Here is a 15,927-nt window from a genome sequence, read left to right on the forward strand (position 1 = left end):
TTTCTGCAATGAGAAAGAGCTTCTTATTAATATGGCTCAAGAAAGAGAACTAATAAAAATTACTTACCGCATTCTTCCAATATCGTCTCATCTCTTTGTATCTCTTAAAGGGACTGCTTAAAGGAATAGAGTGTGTAACACTTATGACTTTTCCTTTCTTCATGCTGAAATAAAAAAAAATCACAGATTATTTTCAAATAAACTATTTAAGTGTGCAATTTTTTTGGAAGAAATGAATCATGGATACCATATATAAGGTATCTAGAGAAGATAAAGTAATTGGCTTTATAGTGAACTGTGCCATACCTTGATGCTAATTTACATATTAAACTTTTCTGAACAATAAGTATAACAAATTGAACATCTACAAAGTGAACAGTTGATTTGCAACACTAAAAAACTCAAATTCAAATTGTTAATTTATCATATTGCCACTATTTGGAAATATTTAAAATGAAAAGCCTATATGGGTTTTATGATGTAACACAAGAGTACTAAAATGTTGCCGATTTCATAATATATTGTATGTATTTTATACTACTTCATATCTTGGCAGGACACCATATTCAAATCTCTGAACATAAGGGTAACACATTGGACATATTGAACAATTGAATTACAGTATTCACTAGAAAACTAAATTCAATGTGGTATATTGAAAAGAATAAATTTAGAATTAAAATAATTTGAGCAAATGCAGAATGAAATGCCAAGGCATAAATCTATACCTTGGCAGGACATGAGACCACTTCTCCTGTATAGCAAATTCTGGAATGGTCTGCAAACGGTTTGTTTGAAACTGTGCCAAGACAGATTCGCAAATATTCAAGCTACACAGCTGCATGCAGAGAAAACAAACATGGAGCATGATTTGTATAAACAATAATCAAGCAACAATCCAAATTATTTGGGGAAAGAAACTAAATGGGCAGTGCCTGGGTGGACTTTCACCAGTCTTATAGAGAATGGGCAGTGTAATAGCTTCAATACCCTAACTTAATTTACACTACAAATGAACATGCACAAAGAAGCAGACAAGAAAAATAATGCTAACACCAACATACAGTAGACCCGACCTTGGTCCTAACAATAATATTAAAACATGCTACAGTGCTAATACCAGTGTCCCTAAAGTTTGCACTCACCTATGAAACCATCATTCACAGTGCCTTTCTAACGTACTGCAACTCAAAACACAAACATTATTCTCTATGTCAGACGTATCATAATTTCAGCATTGTAACCTCTACAGTTTAACTTTTAGGACATAGCCTTACATGACTAAGGCTCCAAGAGCAAAAATTGGAAGACTTTTCCTACTGGCACAACTTTATTTTCTGATTTGAGTAGAGTAAAATTCATTATCATCTTTTCTTACAGCCTACTGCACTGAAATTCAACCCTTTACACTGCTTCTGAAATCATCAAGACTATATCCTGGAGGATTATAATTGCAAAACTCTTTGAGACATAAAAAGCTATGTCAGTGGGAGTTCTGCACAGCACATAGTTTCCTGTGCAAGTTGACAGAGATCAGTGGTTGTGTGAAGTACGGCATAATGTTTAAACTCAATTCCAGATACCAACTGTAGTTATAATTATTGGAGATCTACTGTATATATAAAAGAACCATAAAAAGTGAACCTCAGTTGATGAGCGTCTTAAAATGACTATTTAATTAGGCTATGTTCCTCTGTGCAAATGTGACATCATTTTTTCATTTAGTGCACTTTGCTAATTTTAAACAATGGTACCTGAATTTTAGATACAAATGGAAAAGGGACATTGTAATCAGATCTTTTATTGGCTAAGAAAGAGAGGGGAAAAGATCAGATTCCAATGAAATCAGAAAGATGACATACATACATATATAGCTGTGCTTTATGAAACTACCTTGTAACACCAACAGCTACTTGAGTAGCTGACCACACAGAATAAACTTGTTTTACCACTAATAATAACACCGATCATGTAAAAAAAGATCTTTGGTGAAACCCTATGGAAGACTTTGAATCTTCCAACAATAACTTAAACTCAGTGAAACTGGATTATACATATTGTATAGCAGTAATATCACTGTGGGGAAGATATATCAGAATGTGTTGAAGAAAAAACTACTAACGGAAGGTTCAGGTAAGTAGACTCCAAAACCTTTCAGGGCCAGACAGATCTCTGCTTCTGTGACATTTAAGTCAAGATCTGAGGAAATCAAAACAACAGTTAACATGGATTCTGAAAATAGAATCCTGCTATGGAGATTCATGCATCGCAAACTATGTACCACCCCTTACAAGTGGTGTTACTTGATTAAAGACGTGCATCTTTTTGTACTATTAACCAACTCACCATATTTTAGTTAGCAACTGCAACTAACACTTAAGTACTTCATCTTCAAAATCTATAGCAAATCACACTTCTCTGTATCTACATTTTTTTTCCACATGGTCGAAATTCTGTATATTTCATGGAGTGCACCTAAAAGCAAATTTGATAATGATCTCAGTCCTTCTCTTCAGACAAGTTACTGTTAATCCATTTTAGGAATCTATAATACCTCTGTAATCAGCACAAAGAACTGAAAAACAGAAAATAATTGTCTGCTTGGCTTACAGAAATTAGCACACCCAAAGATCCAACATCATTTGCACTTGACAGTATTTCCTTTTCTTTTGCACTTTTTGATGAGGACACTAGATCATATCGTACTCAACACAATTCCCAGAGAACAAATGTCTTGAGCTTTTCTATATAAGGCATAACAAAGTGTATAAGATTTAAAGACATGCAGAGCAAGTAACATAATCACATTGTAGCATCCCCACTAATTGACACCTTAATTGTTCTGTTGTGAAGATTTATAGATCTGAAATTTATTCATCATAGCAACTACATTGTACAAGCATTTGTGAAGTCAAAAAAGCACATCAATGTTCTTCTTTTTACTTTAGCTGTTTGTGATGAAGTCAGTTTGATCACACCTTAAACAACCCTGTCATAATTCAATAAGGCTGTGTTCAAATGGGATACCCTAACTAGAACCAATGTTTGTAAAACCACAAAGATTTTATACAATTTAATTCACATTTACATTTGACCGCAATAACCAAATCCAAGTCTGATCACCGACAGGGGTCACTGAACAGGAAGCTATGTAATTCAACGGGTCAAAGAAAACTATTCAGTGAATACTTTTACGCGAATAAAATAGTGCATCATCACATTACAATTTTGGTCAGAAAGCAATGCAGTGTAGTCATTATTGAAGGATAGATGATCGAATATCCAAGAGGCAAGTACCATGATGTGCATACTCTTTTCAACGGTATCAGGCTATCAGCTACAATTTACTCTGTGGCGACCAGGAACAAACATTCTCCATTTTGCAAGGGATGTACGTCAATTTTCCAAACCGACTAGTTTTCCCAAGACCTGCTGTAGAGACTGGACAAGCGAGGTTTCTCCAAGTAAAGGGGTGACAAAAGTGAAATTACATCTTCATAAATATGCAGCACCTGGTGATATGATAATTACAACTCTGGGTTGTAGGCATCCAGGAGAAGCCCTCCAGGCTGCAGCAACATTTGTTGTTATTCAAAGCTATTTTCAACACAAAAGTAATTTTCAGAAAGAATTTTGAGAAAGAAATATATGTAATATTCCTTTCTTATGTGTTTTTTTCCTTTTGTGCATGTTCATGTGTACAAATTTATCATTTAAAAAGTGCTGTGTTGTTGAAAAATGAAACATTTTGGAACATGCCATGATAGCTGTATTAAATCAAACTTGATTTCAATCGGGGTTTAAAAGCAATCTCTAACTCCTTCTGTAAGCTGTTAGCTCAAAATCTTGAACTTATGAGCATTTAACACCTCATAAGTAAGAGTAAAGTGACAAAATGGAATCAGAACATCAAGCATGTTCATGTTCTGATTTATATTAATACAACTGGAACAATACAAATTGACATTAAATCCTATTAAAAAATTTGATGTTGATTTAAACTGATTGAAACCCACTTGAATCAACATGGTGATGCTATTTGTCAAATTTGGCAAGAAATGCAATGACATTCAACTGAATACTTACTAACAGCAGGTAATGGCCCTGGGTTGGAAAGAAAATCTCTACCATTGATGTAAAATTCCCCAACCTTGTTCCATTGAGGAGCAAGTTTGGCTGTTAATGTGTATGTAAAACATGACTGGAAAACAGATGAAATGACTCGCACAGGCTTCATGAACTGAAAAATAAAAATAGCCAGCTATCAGTAGAACTGCAGAGGAGAAACTGCTTAGTCGTGACTCGCATTTGATTAAGCATTAATCCTCAGTTTCATTAACAGACCCTGAAGGACAATGAAGAAATGTTAACAAGCCCGAAACAAACAAAGTATTACGAGTGTCTGAGGTTGTGGTCAGGAAAAGTTTGGTTTTCCCTGCCCAAGATGGCCCACCCAGACTTGTTCTGACCATATTTGACAGTGTATGAGTTTGTAGAATGTCAACAGAATTTTTCACAAACTCTTGTGGGGGTCAGTAAAAAAGGTGACAATATAATATATCTGGAGAAAGAAAGATGATGATATAAAATTTCTAAAAAATTTCTAAATACTTACATTCGCTTCATTCTTCTCCTTTCTCAGAGAATATTTCTTCATTGATTATTATGGAAAACATTACAGTACACACAATATCACATTTTGATTTTTTTATTATTCATATTAACATAAACTTACTTGTGTTCTAATTGATCACCTTCAATGAGCACCAATTGAATTGCATCACACTAATTACTCAATTTATGTAAATTATACAATTCCACATAGCAAACTAAAATAGCTCTGATGTTATCATAACTGTTCTCATTCTTTGCATATGTGTGTCGATAAGAAAATCAATAATTTTAGCAAGACATTTTGCTTGATTTGCTAATTAATTCTCAGAGTAAGCAGATCTAGGCAAAACAGTGAAAGAGCCACCTGTCTAAATGGTAACTCCTTGTGGCATTTTGCTTGAGATCAAACATATTAGACTATATACTTCAGCCACTTTAATTGATGACCCTTAGCTGTTTAAATGGTAATTTCTCCAAAATTAAAAGCTTTAGAAATTAGCAACCTGCACTGATAACATTCTAAAGGTCTGCAATATACCAACATTTATTTTGTGTCAAATGTCATCCTCAGAAGATATTTCAACAAATATCAGGATATTACTATAAGGATTTATATATCTCCTAGCACAGACACTACTGTATAATACTGCAATTTGTTTTATCCTTCTCATCAGAAATTCAGAATAGTTAAAAATATACAACTTGACCTACCTCCAGACCAAGCTTTTTACAAAGGCCTTGAAACTGGCCTGTCTTCCAATAGCTTTGTTGCAAGACCACATAAATATGGGTCTTCTCCTGGAGTGATGGTGTTGCAATTATTCTTCCATCCAAGAAGATTAGTTCCCTGATAAGAAACATAAAAACAAGAAACAACACTTAGTTTCACTAGTTGTTATAAACAATGTGTAATGTTTACAATCAACAAGAAAATAAACTTCCTTACTCTTCTTTACCAAGCTGATTTAAAATAATTTCCCAACCGATAACCTGTGCTTACCATTAGATTATCCCAACAGGAAATGTGGTCCTCTGAAGCTGAAAAATTGCACACCATTGCAGTTTACTATAATACTAATACCTCTACTGTACTTCAGTAACGTATACTTTTCTCTCATTTGACACTACAGCTGCTCTGATGACATCCCATTTATTTTGGGAAATTTACACACTAGAATGAGAATGAGATTACTACACTTATTCAATGTTTGATTTTGGATAATGTTTAAAATGTTTACAGAATTAAATAAAGAGCTGCTACTATCTGTACCAGTAAATAAAAAGCAAATGTTCATCAATAGCAAAAGTTATGTTTGTTTTCATCTTCTTGGAATAGTGGCATATAATCAAATGTTTGTATGTGATTCTCAGGTTTATGTACAGTACTTTGTTCCAGAAAAACACATGCATGTAGATTTTTACAGCTAGACATCACTCACTGTGCTCATTTTATAAGTTCATACACTGGTGATAAGTTTCACCTCTTAATATAAAAAATAACTCTAGCCAATTATCTCTCACAAACCTGCATTTGATGATCTGAGGTTGCACCTTAAATGTTGTAGGAGTTTCTTGGTTGTTGCTAATTGCCAATTTTACTACCACTGTGCAGAGATCTTGGAGATGTGGAGTTTTGGCAAAGTAAAGTGAAGACTTCATCATTGGACTGAAAACAGAAGTTTAAGCATTTCAAATAAATTCATATTTTTTTAACTTAGAGATTACTTGATTGTCCAGTCTTACAGAAAACTAGGCTGGGCCTAATGACTCGAGAATGTTACTAGGCCTAGGCCCTAGTTGTGTTTTGTGATTTTATTTTCTATGTTAGGGGCAAAACAAAGCTTTAGAAAGAGGCAATATTTGTAACAAATCAATGCTAGAGCTAACTTGTTGCATAGATAAATTTAGCTTTCATGGAATGCTACTTCATAATCATAGTGCAAATATACCATCATCTGAAAATGGTAGGCCTAACGTTAGGCCTAGCCTAGGCCCAATGTCTTTAAATTTCATTGGCACTTCATTGATCCAAAACTCAATTACTAAGCTAAGTGTTAGTGCCAGGTCCGGTCTAACCACGGTGTTGAGAGACATCCGGCAGTAACATTCAAAGGTTATGCCTACCGTACCTGTAACTTAATTGTAAGGCCTATTGCATTGCGATAAAAATGTTGATAAAAATGTTGATTCCTCTATGCGAACCGGCGAGTCTGTGAACACCACAGTCAAATGAGCCGCACATTCAGCCGCGCATTCAGGAACTGGTAAAATACGTAAGCCACAGAAGGGTGTGTTGAAGTGAACGAATAATTGGACAGTGCTGTTGTAGGGGAAGCGTGGAATTTTAACTACGGTAGCCTTTTGTGGCCAAAATGATTGTTCAAATAATGAAAACGACTCTCAACCATTGATAGAAAGAAAAAGTCGAAATCAAACAACAGAGCAGTGAACAACAATTCAGGGCATTATGCAGCCCATAAATGTCATAGACAAGGGATCTTTCATTTACCTTTTTTCTTAGTTCAAGTATTCTTGTAAAATATTTTCACTTTGTCACTACACTGAACTGACAACCGAGTTTAGTAACATATTAATCTTTCTCAATTTCTCCGCTTTTCAGTTTGACTAAGGTCGGATGCCTATGGATAATGCCGAAAATTCAAGAACCGCTCTTCAGAGATGTCTTTGGGGTACCATATTCGCGAATTGATGGAACTACATGAACAGGTGGAATGCGATAAAAGAGGGCCTCACACTAGGAGTAACAGCTCTCCAAAGATAAACAATGTAAATGCTCAACACAGTTTACACCGTTACCGGTATAAAGACTAACTTTTTCATAACGAGTGTGCGGCTGAGTCTATAAAAATGTTTTGCCTCATACAATCTTTCTCAAACTTTTACCATATGTTTAACAATTTATTAGCTACGTTTCCATGAAAAAACTGGAGTGGTCCGGTCCTCACACTAGGAGTAATAGACCCCCAAAGTTACTCAATCTTATCATGTTCAACACAGTTTACTCCGTTACCGGTATAAACATTAAATTTTCTTAAACACGAATGTGCGGCTGAGTCTATAAAAATGTTTTGCCTCATACAATCTTTTCAAACTTTTACCATATGTTTAACAATTTATTAGCTACGTTCCCATGAAAAAACTGGAGTGGTCCGGTCTTCACACTAGGAGTAATAGACCCCCAAAGTTACTCAATCTTATCATGTTCAACACAGTTTACTCCGTTACCGGTATAAACATTAAATTTTCTTCAAAACGAATGTGCGGCTGAGTCTATAAAAATGTTTTGCCTCATACAATCTTTTTCAAACTTTCTACAGTTGTTTAACTACTCATTAGCTATGTTCCCATGAAAAAACTGGAGTGGTCCGGTCCTCACACTAGGAGTAATAGACCCGCAAAGTTACTCAATCTTACCATGTTCAACACAGTTTACACCGTTACCGGTATAAACATTAAATTTCTTCAAAACGAATGTGCGGCTGAGTCTATAAAAATGTTTTGCCTCATACAATCTTTTTCAAACTTTCTACAGTTGTTTAACTACTCATTAGCTATGTTCCCATGAAAAACTGGAGTGGTCCGGTCTTCACACTAGGAGTAATAGACCCCCAAAGTTACTCTATCTTATCATGTTCAACACAGTTTACTCCGTTACCGGTATAAACATTAAATTTTCTTCAAAACGAATGTGCGGCTGAGTCTATAAAAATGTTTTGCCTCATACAATCTTTTTCAAACTTTCTACAGTTGTTTAACTACTCATTAGCTATGTTCCCATGAAAAAACTGGAGTAGTCCGGTCTTCACACTAGGGGTAATAGACCCCCAAAGTTACTCTATCTTATCATGTTCAACACAGTTTACTCCGTTACCGGTATAAACATTAAATTTTCTTCAAAACGAATGTGCGGCTGAGTCTATAAAAATGTTTTGCCTCATACAATCTTTTTCAAACTTTCTACAGTTGTTTAACTACTCATTAGCTATGTTCCCATGAAAAAACTGGAGTGGTCCGGTCCTCACACTAGGAGTAATAGACCCCCAAAGTTACTCTATCTTATCATGTTCAACACAGTTTACTCCGTTACCGGTATAAACATTAAATTTTCTTCAAAACGAATGTGCGGCTGAGTCTATAAAAATGTTTTGCCTCATACAATCTTTTTCAAACTTTCTACAGTTGTTTAACTACTCATTAGCTATGTTCCCATGAAAAAACTGGAGTGGTCCGGTCCTCACACTAGGAGTAATAGACCCCCAAAGTTACTCAATCTTACCATGTTCAACACAGTTTACACCGTTACCGGTATAAACATTAAATTTCTTCAAAACGAATGTGCGGCTGAGTCTATAAAAATGTTTTGCCTCATACAGTCTTTCTCAAACTTTTACCATATGTTTAACAATTTATTAGCTACGTTTCCATGAAAAAACTGGAGTGGTCCGGTCCTCACACTAGGAGTAATAGACCCCCAAAGTTACTCAATCTTATCATGTTCAACACAGTTTACTCCGTTACCGGTATAAACATTAAATTTTCTTCAAAACGAATGTGCGGCTGAGTCTATAAAAATGTTTTGCCTCATACAATCTTTTTCAAACTTTCTACAGTTGTTTAACTACTCATTAGCTATGTTCCCATGAAAAAACTGGAGTGGTCCGGTCCTCACACTAGGAGTAATAGACCCCCAAAGTTACTCAATCTTACCATGTTCAACACAGTTTACACCGTTACCGGTATAAACATTAAATTTCTTCAAAACGAATGTGCGGCTGAGTCTATAAAAATGTTTTGCCTCATACAATCTTTCTCAAACTTTTACCATATGTTTAACAATTTATTAGCTACGTTCCCATGAAAAAACTGGAGTGGTCCGGTCCTCACACTAGGAGTAATAGACCCCCAAAGTTACTCAATCTTATCATGTTCAACACAGTTTACTCCGTTACCGGTATAAACATTAAATTTTCTTCAAAACGAATGTGCGGCTGAGTCTATAAAAATGTTTTGCCTCATACAATCTTTTTCAAACTTTCTACAGTTGTTTAACTACTCATTAGCTATGTTCCCATGAAAAAACTGGAGTGGTCCGGTCCTCACACTAGGTGTAATAGACCCCCAAAGTTACTCAATCTTACCATGTTCAACACAGTTTACACCGTTACCGGTATAAACATTAAATTTCTTCAAAACGAATGTGCGGCTGAGTCTATAAAAATGTTTTGCCTCATACAATCTTTCTCAAACTTTCTACAGTTGTTTAACTACTCATTAGCTATGTTCCCATGAAAAAAACTGGAGTGGTCCGGTCTTCACACTAGGAGTAATAGACCCCCAAAGTTACTCTATCTTATCATGTTCAACACAGTTTACTCCGTTACCGGTATAAACATTAAATTTTCTTCAAAACGAATGTGCGGCTGAGTCTATAAAAATGTTTTGCCTCATACAATCTTTCTCAAACTTTCTACAGTTGTTTAACTACTCATTAGCTATGTTCCCATGAAAAAACTGGAGTGGTCCGGTCTTCACACAAGGGGTAATAGACCCCCAAAGTTACTCTATCTTATCATGTTCAACACAGTTTACTCCGTTACCGGTATAAACATTAAATTTTCTTCAAAACGAATGTGCGGCTGAGTCTATAAAAATGTTTTGCCTCATACAATCTTTTTCAAACTTTCTACAGTTGTTTAACTACTCATTAGCTATGTTCCCATGAAAAAACTGGAGTGGTCCGGTCCTCACACTAGGAGTAATAGACCCCCAAAGTTACTCTATCTTATCATGTTCAACACAGTTTACTCCGTTACCGGTATAAACATTAAATTTTCTTCTAAACGAATGTGCGGCTGAGTCTATAAAAATGTTTTGCCTCATACAATCTTTTTCAAACTTTCTACAGTTGTTTAACTACTCATTAGCTATGTTCCCATGAAAAAACTGGAGTGGTCCGGTCCTCACACTAGGAGTAATAGACCCCCAAAGTTACTCAATCTTACCATGTTCAACACAGTTTACACCGTTACCGGTATAAACATTAAATTTCTTCAAAACGAATGTGCGGCTGAGTCTATAAAAATGTTTTGCCTCATACAATCTTTCTCAAACTTTAACCATATGTTTAACAATTTATTAGCTACGTTTCCATGAAAAAACTGGAGTGGTCCGGTCCTCACACTAGGAGTAATAGACCCCCAAAGTTACTCAATCTTATCATGTTCAACACAGTTTACACCGTTACCGGTATAAACATTAAATTTTCTTCAAAACGAATGTGCGGCTGAGTCTATAAAAATGTTTTGCCTCATACAATCTTTTTCAAACTTTCTACAGTTGTTTAACTACTCATTAGCTATGTTCCCATGAAAAAACTGGAGTGGTCCTCACACTAGGAGTAATAGACCCCCAAAGTTACTCCATCTTATCATGTTCAACACAGTTTACACCGTTACCGGTATAAACATTAAATTTTCTTCAAAACGAATGTGCGGCTGAGTCTATAAAAATGTTTTGCCTCATACAATCTTTCTCAAACTTTCTACAGTTGTTTAACTACTCATTAGCTATGTTCCCATGAAAAAACTGGAGTGGTCCGGTCCTCACACTAGGAGTAATAGACCCCCAAAGTTACTCAATCTTACCATGTTCAACACAGTTTACACCGTTACCGGTATAAACATTAAATTTCTTCAAAACGAATGTGCGGCTGAGTCTATAAAAATGTTTTGCCTCATACAATCTTTCTCAAACTTTTACCATATGTTTAACAATTTATTAGCTACGTTTCCATGAAAAAACTGGAGTGGTCCGGTCCTCACACTAGGAGTAATAGACCCCCAAAGTTACTCTATCTTATCATGTTCAACACAGTTTACTCCGTTACCGGTATAAACATTAAATTTTCTTCAAAACGAATGTGCGGCTGAGTCTATAAAAATGTTTTGCCTCATACAATCTTTTTCAAACTTTCTACAGTTGTTTAACTACTCATTAGCTATGTTCCCATGAAAAAACTGGAGTGGTCCGGTCCTCACACTAGGAGTAATAGACCCCCAAAGTTACTCAATCTTACCATGTTCAACACAGTTTACACCGTTACCGGTATAAACATTAAATTTCTTCAAAACGAATGTGCGGCTGAGTCTATAAAAATGTTTTGCCTCATACAATCTTTTTCAAACTTTCTACAGTTGTTTAACTACTCATTAGCTATGTTCCCATGAAAAAACTGGAGTGGTCCGGTCCTCACACTAGGAGTAATAGACCCCCAAAGTTACTCAATCTTACCATGTTCAACACAGTTTACACCGTTACCGGTATAAACATTAAATTTCTTCAAAACGAATGTGCGGCTGAGTCTATAAAAATGTTTTGCCTCATACAATCTTTCTCAAACTTTTACCATATGTTTAACAATTTATTAGCTACGTTTCCATGAAAAAACTGGAGTGGTCCGGTCCTCACACTAGGAGTAATAGACCCCCAAAGTTACTCAATCTTATCATGTTCAACACAGTTTACACCGTTACCGGTATAAACATTAAATTTTCTTCAAAACGAATGTGCGGCTGAGTCTATAAAAATGTTTTGCCTCATACAATCTTTTTCAAACTTTCTACAGTTGTTTAACTACTCATTAGCTATGTTCCCATGAAAAAACTGGAGTGGTCCGGTCTTCACACTAGGAGTAATAGACCCCCAAAGTTACTCTATCTTATCATGTTCAACACAGTTTACTCCGTTACCGGTATAAACATTAAATTTTCTTCAAAACGAATGTGCGGCTGAGTCTATAAAAATGTTTTGCCTCATACAATCTTTTTCAAACTTTCTACAGTTGTTTAACTACTCATTAGCTATGTTCCCATGAAAAAACTGGAGTGGTCCGGTCTTCACACTAGGGGTAATAGACCCCCAAAGTTACTCTATCTTATCATGTTCAACACAGTTTACTCCGTTACCGGTATAAACATTAAATTTTCTTCAAAACGAATGTGCGGCTGAGTCTATAAAAATGTTTTGCCTCATACAATCTTTTTCAAACTTTCTACAGTTGTTTAACTACTCATTAGCTATGTTCCCATGAAAAAACTGGAGTGGTCCGGTCCTCACACTAGGAGTAATAGACCCCCAAAGTTACTCCATCTTATCATGTTCAACACAGTTTACACCGTTACCGGTATAAACATTAAATTTTCTTCAAAACGAATGTGCGGCTGAGTCTATAAAAATGTTTTGCCTCATACAATCTTTCTCAAACTTTCTACAGTTGTTTAACTACTCATTAGCTATGTTCCCATGAAAAAACTGGAGTGGTCCGGTCCTCACACTAGGAGTAATAGACCCCCAAAGTTACTCAATCTTACCATGTTCAACACAGTTTACACCGTTACCGGTATAAACATTAAATTTCTTCAAAACGAATGTGCGGCTGAGTCTATAAAAATGTTTTGCCTCATACAATCTTTCTCAAACTTTTACCATATGTTTAACAATTTATTAGCTACGTTTCCATGAAAAAACTGGAGTGGTCCGGTTCTCACACTAGGAGTAATAGACCCACAAAGTTACTCTATCTTATCATGTTTAACACAGTTTACTCCGTTACCGGTATAAACATTAAATTTTCTTCAAAACGAATGTGCGGCTGAGTCTATAAAAATGTTTTGCCTCATACAATCTTTTTCAAACTTTCTACAGTTGTTTAACTACTCATTAGCTATGTTCCCATGAAAAAACGGGAGTGGTCCGGTCCTCACACTAGGAGTAATAGACCCCCAAAGTTACTCAATCTTACCATGTTCAACACAGTTTACACCGTTACCGGTATAAACATTAAATTTCTTCAAAACGAATGTGCGGCTGAGTCTATAAAAATGTTTTGCCTCATACAATCTTTTTCAAACTTTCTACAGTTGTTTAACTACTCATTAGCTATGTTCCCATGAAAAAACTGGAGTGGTCCGGTCCTCACACTAGGAGTAATAGACCCCCAAAGTTACTCAATCTTACCATGTTCAACACAGTTTACACCGTTACCGGTATAAACATTAAATTTCTTCAAAACGAATGTGCGGCTGAGTCTATAAAAATGTTTTGCCTCATACAATCTTTCTCAAACTTTTACCATATGTTTAACAATTTATTAGCTACGTTTCCATGAAAAAACTGGAGTGGTCCGGTCCTCACACTAGGAGTAATAGACCCCCAAAGTTACTCAATCTTATCATGTTCAACACAGTTTACACCGTTACCGGTATAAACATTAAATTTTCTTCAAAACGAATGTGCGGCTGAGTCTATAAAAATGTTTTGCCTCATACAATCTTTTTCAAACTTTCTACAGTTGTTTAACTACTCATTAGCTATGTTCCCATGAAAAAACTGGAGTGGTCCGGTCTTCACACTAGGAGTAATAGACCCCCAAAGTTACTCAATCTTATCATGTTCAACACAGTTTACACCGTTACCGGTATAAACATTAAATTTTCTTCAAAACGAATGTGCGGCTGAGTCTATAAAAATGTTTTGCCTCATACAATCTTTTTCAAACTTTCTACAGTTGTTTAACTACTCATTAGCTATGTTCCCATGAAAAAACTGGAGTGGTCCGGTCCTCACACTAGGAGTAATAGACCCCCAAAGTTACTCAATCTTATCATGTTCAACACAGTTTACTCCGTTACCGGTATAAACATTAAATTTTCTTCAAAACGAATGTGCGGCTGAGTCTATAAAAATGTTTTGCCTCATACAATCTTTCTCAATCTTTTACCATATGTTTAACAATTTATTAGCTACGTTTCCATGAAAAAACTGGAGTGGTCCGGTCCTCACACTAGGAGTAATAGACCCCCAAAGTTACTCAATCTTACCATGTTCAACACAGTTTACACCGTTACCGGTATAAACATTAAATTTCTTCAAAACGAATGTGCGGCTGAGTCTATAAAAATGTTTTGCCTCATACAATCTTTTTCAAACTTTCTACAGTTGTTTAACTACTCATTAGCTATGTTCCCATGAAAAAACTGGAGTGGTCCGACCCTCACACTAGGAGTAATAGACCCCCAAAGTTACTCAATCTTATCATGTTCAACACAGTTTACTCCCTTACCGGTATAAACATTAAATTTTCTTCAAAACGAATGTGCGGCTGAGTCTATAAAAATGTTTTGCCTCATACAATCTTTTTCAAACTTTCTACAGTTGTTTAACTACTCATTAGCTATGTTCCCATGAAAAAACTGGAGTGGTCCGGTCCTCACACTAGGAGTAATAGACCCCCAAAGTTACTCAATCTTACCATGTTCAGCACAGTTTACACCGTTACCGGTATAAACATTAAATTTCTTCAAAACGAATGTGCGGCTGAGTCTATAAAAATGTTTTGCCTCATACAATCTTTCTCAAACTTTTACCATATGTTTAACAATTTATTAGCTACGTTTCCATGAAAAACTGGAGTGGTCCGGTCCTCACACTAGGAGTAATGAACCCCCAAAGTTACTCAATCTTATCATGTTCAACACAGTTTACTCCGTTACCGGTATAAACATTAAATTTTCTTCAAAACAAATGTGCGGCTGAGTCTATAAAAATGTTTTGCCTCATACAATCTTTCTCAAACTTTCTACAGTTGTTTAACTACTCATTACCTATGTTCCCATGAAAAAACTGGAGTGGTCCGGTCCTCACACTAGGAGTAATAGACCCCCAAAGTTACTCAATCTTATCATGTTCAACACAGTTTATTCCGTTACCGGTATAAACATTAAATTTTCTTCAAAACGAATGTGCGGCTGAGTCTATAAAAATGTTTTGCCTCATACAATCTTTCTCAATCTTTTACCATATGTTTAACAATTTATTAGCTACGTTTCCATGAAAAAACTGGAGTGGTCCGGTCCTCACACTAGGAGTAATAGACCCCCAAAGTTACTCAATCTTACCATGTTCAACACAGTTTACACAGTTACCGGTATAAACATTAAATTTCTTCAAAACGAATGTGCGGCTGAGTCTATAAAAATGTTTTGCCTCATACAATCTTTTTCAAACTTTCTACAGTTGTTTAACTACTCATTAGCTATGTTCCCATGAAAAAACTGGAGTGGTCCGGTCCTCACACTAGGAGTAATAGACCCCCAAAGTTACTCAATCTTATCATGTTCAACACAGTTTACTCCGTTACCGGTATAAACATTAAATTTTCTTCAAAACGAATGTGCGGCTGAGTCTATAAAAATGTTTTGCCTCATACAATCTTTTTCAAACTTTCTACAGTTG

The 15,927-nt window shown here is 35.6% G+C and overlaps 1 protein-coding gene across 4 annotated transcripts in view; it reads right to left on the reverse strand.

The window, feature by feature from the left end:
- LOC139962947 (uncharacterized protein C18orf63-like) overlaps nucleotides 1–15,927 on the reverse strand; it is a 70,686-nt gene that overhangs the window by 7,282 nt on the left and 47,477 nt on the right. For 2 of the 4 annotated variants that reach the window (XM_071963383.1, XM_071963369.1), the window contains exons 2-7: nucleotides 6,140–6,280; nucleotides 5,326–5,461; nucleotides 4,087–4,240; nucleotides 2,123–2,199; nucleotides 729–838; nucleotides 68–164 (exon numbers count right to left, since the gene is read on the reverse strand). In XM_071963383.1, the coding sequence (XP_071819484.1) occupies nucleotides 68–164; nucleotides 729–838; nucleotides 2,123–2,199; nucleotides 4,087–4,240; nucleotides 5,326–5,461; nucleotides 6,140–6,276 (711 nt within the window). In that variant the 5' untranslated portion in view covers nucleotides 6,277–6,280. Of the gene's footprint in view, nucleotides 1–67; nucleotides 165–728; nucleotides 839–2,122; nucleotides 2,200–4,086; nucleotides 4,241–5,325; nucleotides 5,462–6,139; nucleotides 6,281–6,563; nucleotides 6,690–6,743; nucleotides 6,902–15,927 lie in introns of those variants that run through there. The other 2 variants (XM_071963378.1, XM_071963391.1) reach the window with 2 other exon arrangements.

The sequence above is a fragment of the Apostichopus japonicus genome, chromosome 3 (genome assembly GCF_037975245.1).
Source record: "Apostichopus japonicus isolate 1M-3 chromosome 3, ASM3797524v1, whole genome shotgun sequence".
NCBI lineage: Eukaryota > Metazoa > Echinodermata > Holothuroidea > Aspidochirotida > Stichopodidae > Apostichopus > Apostichopus japonicus.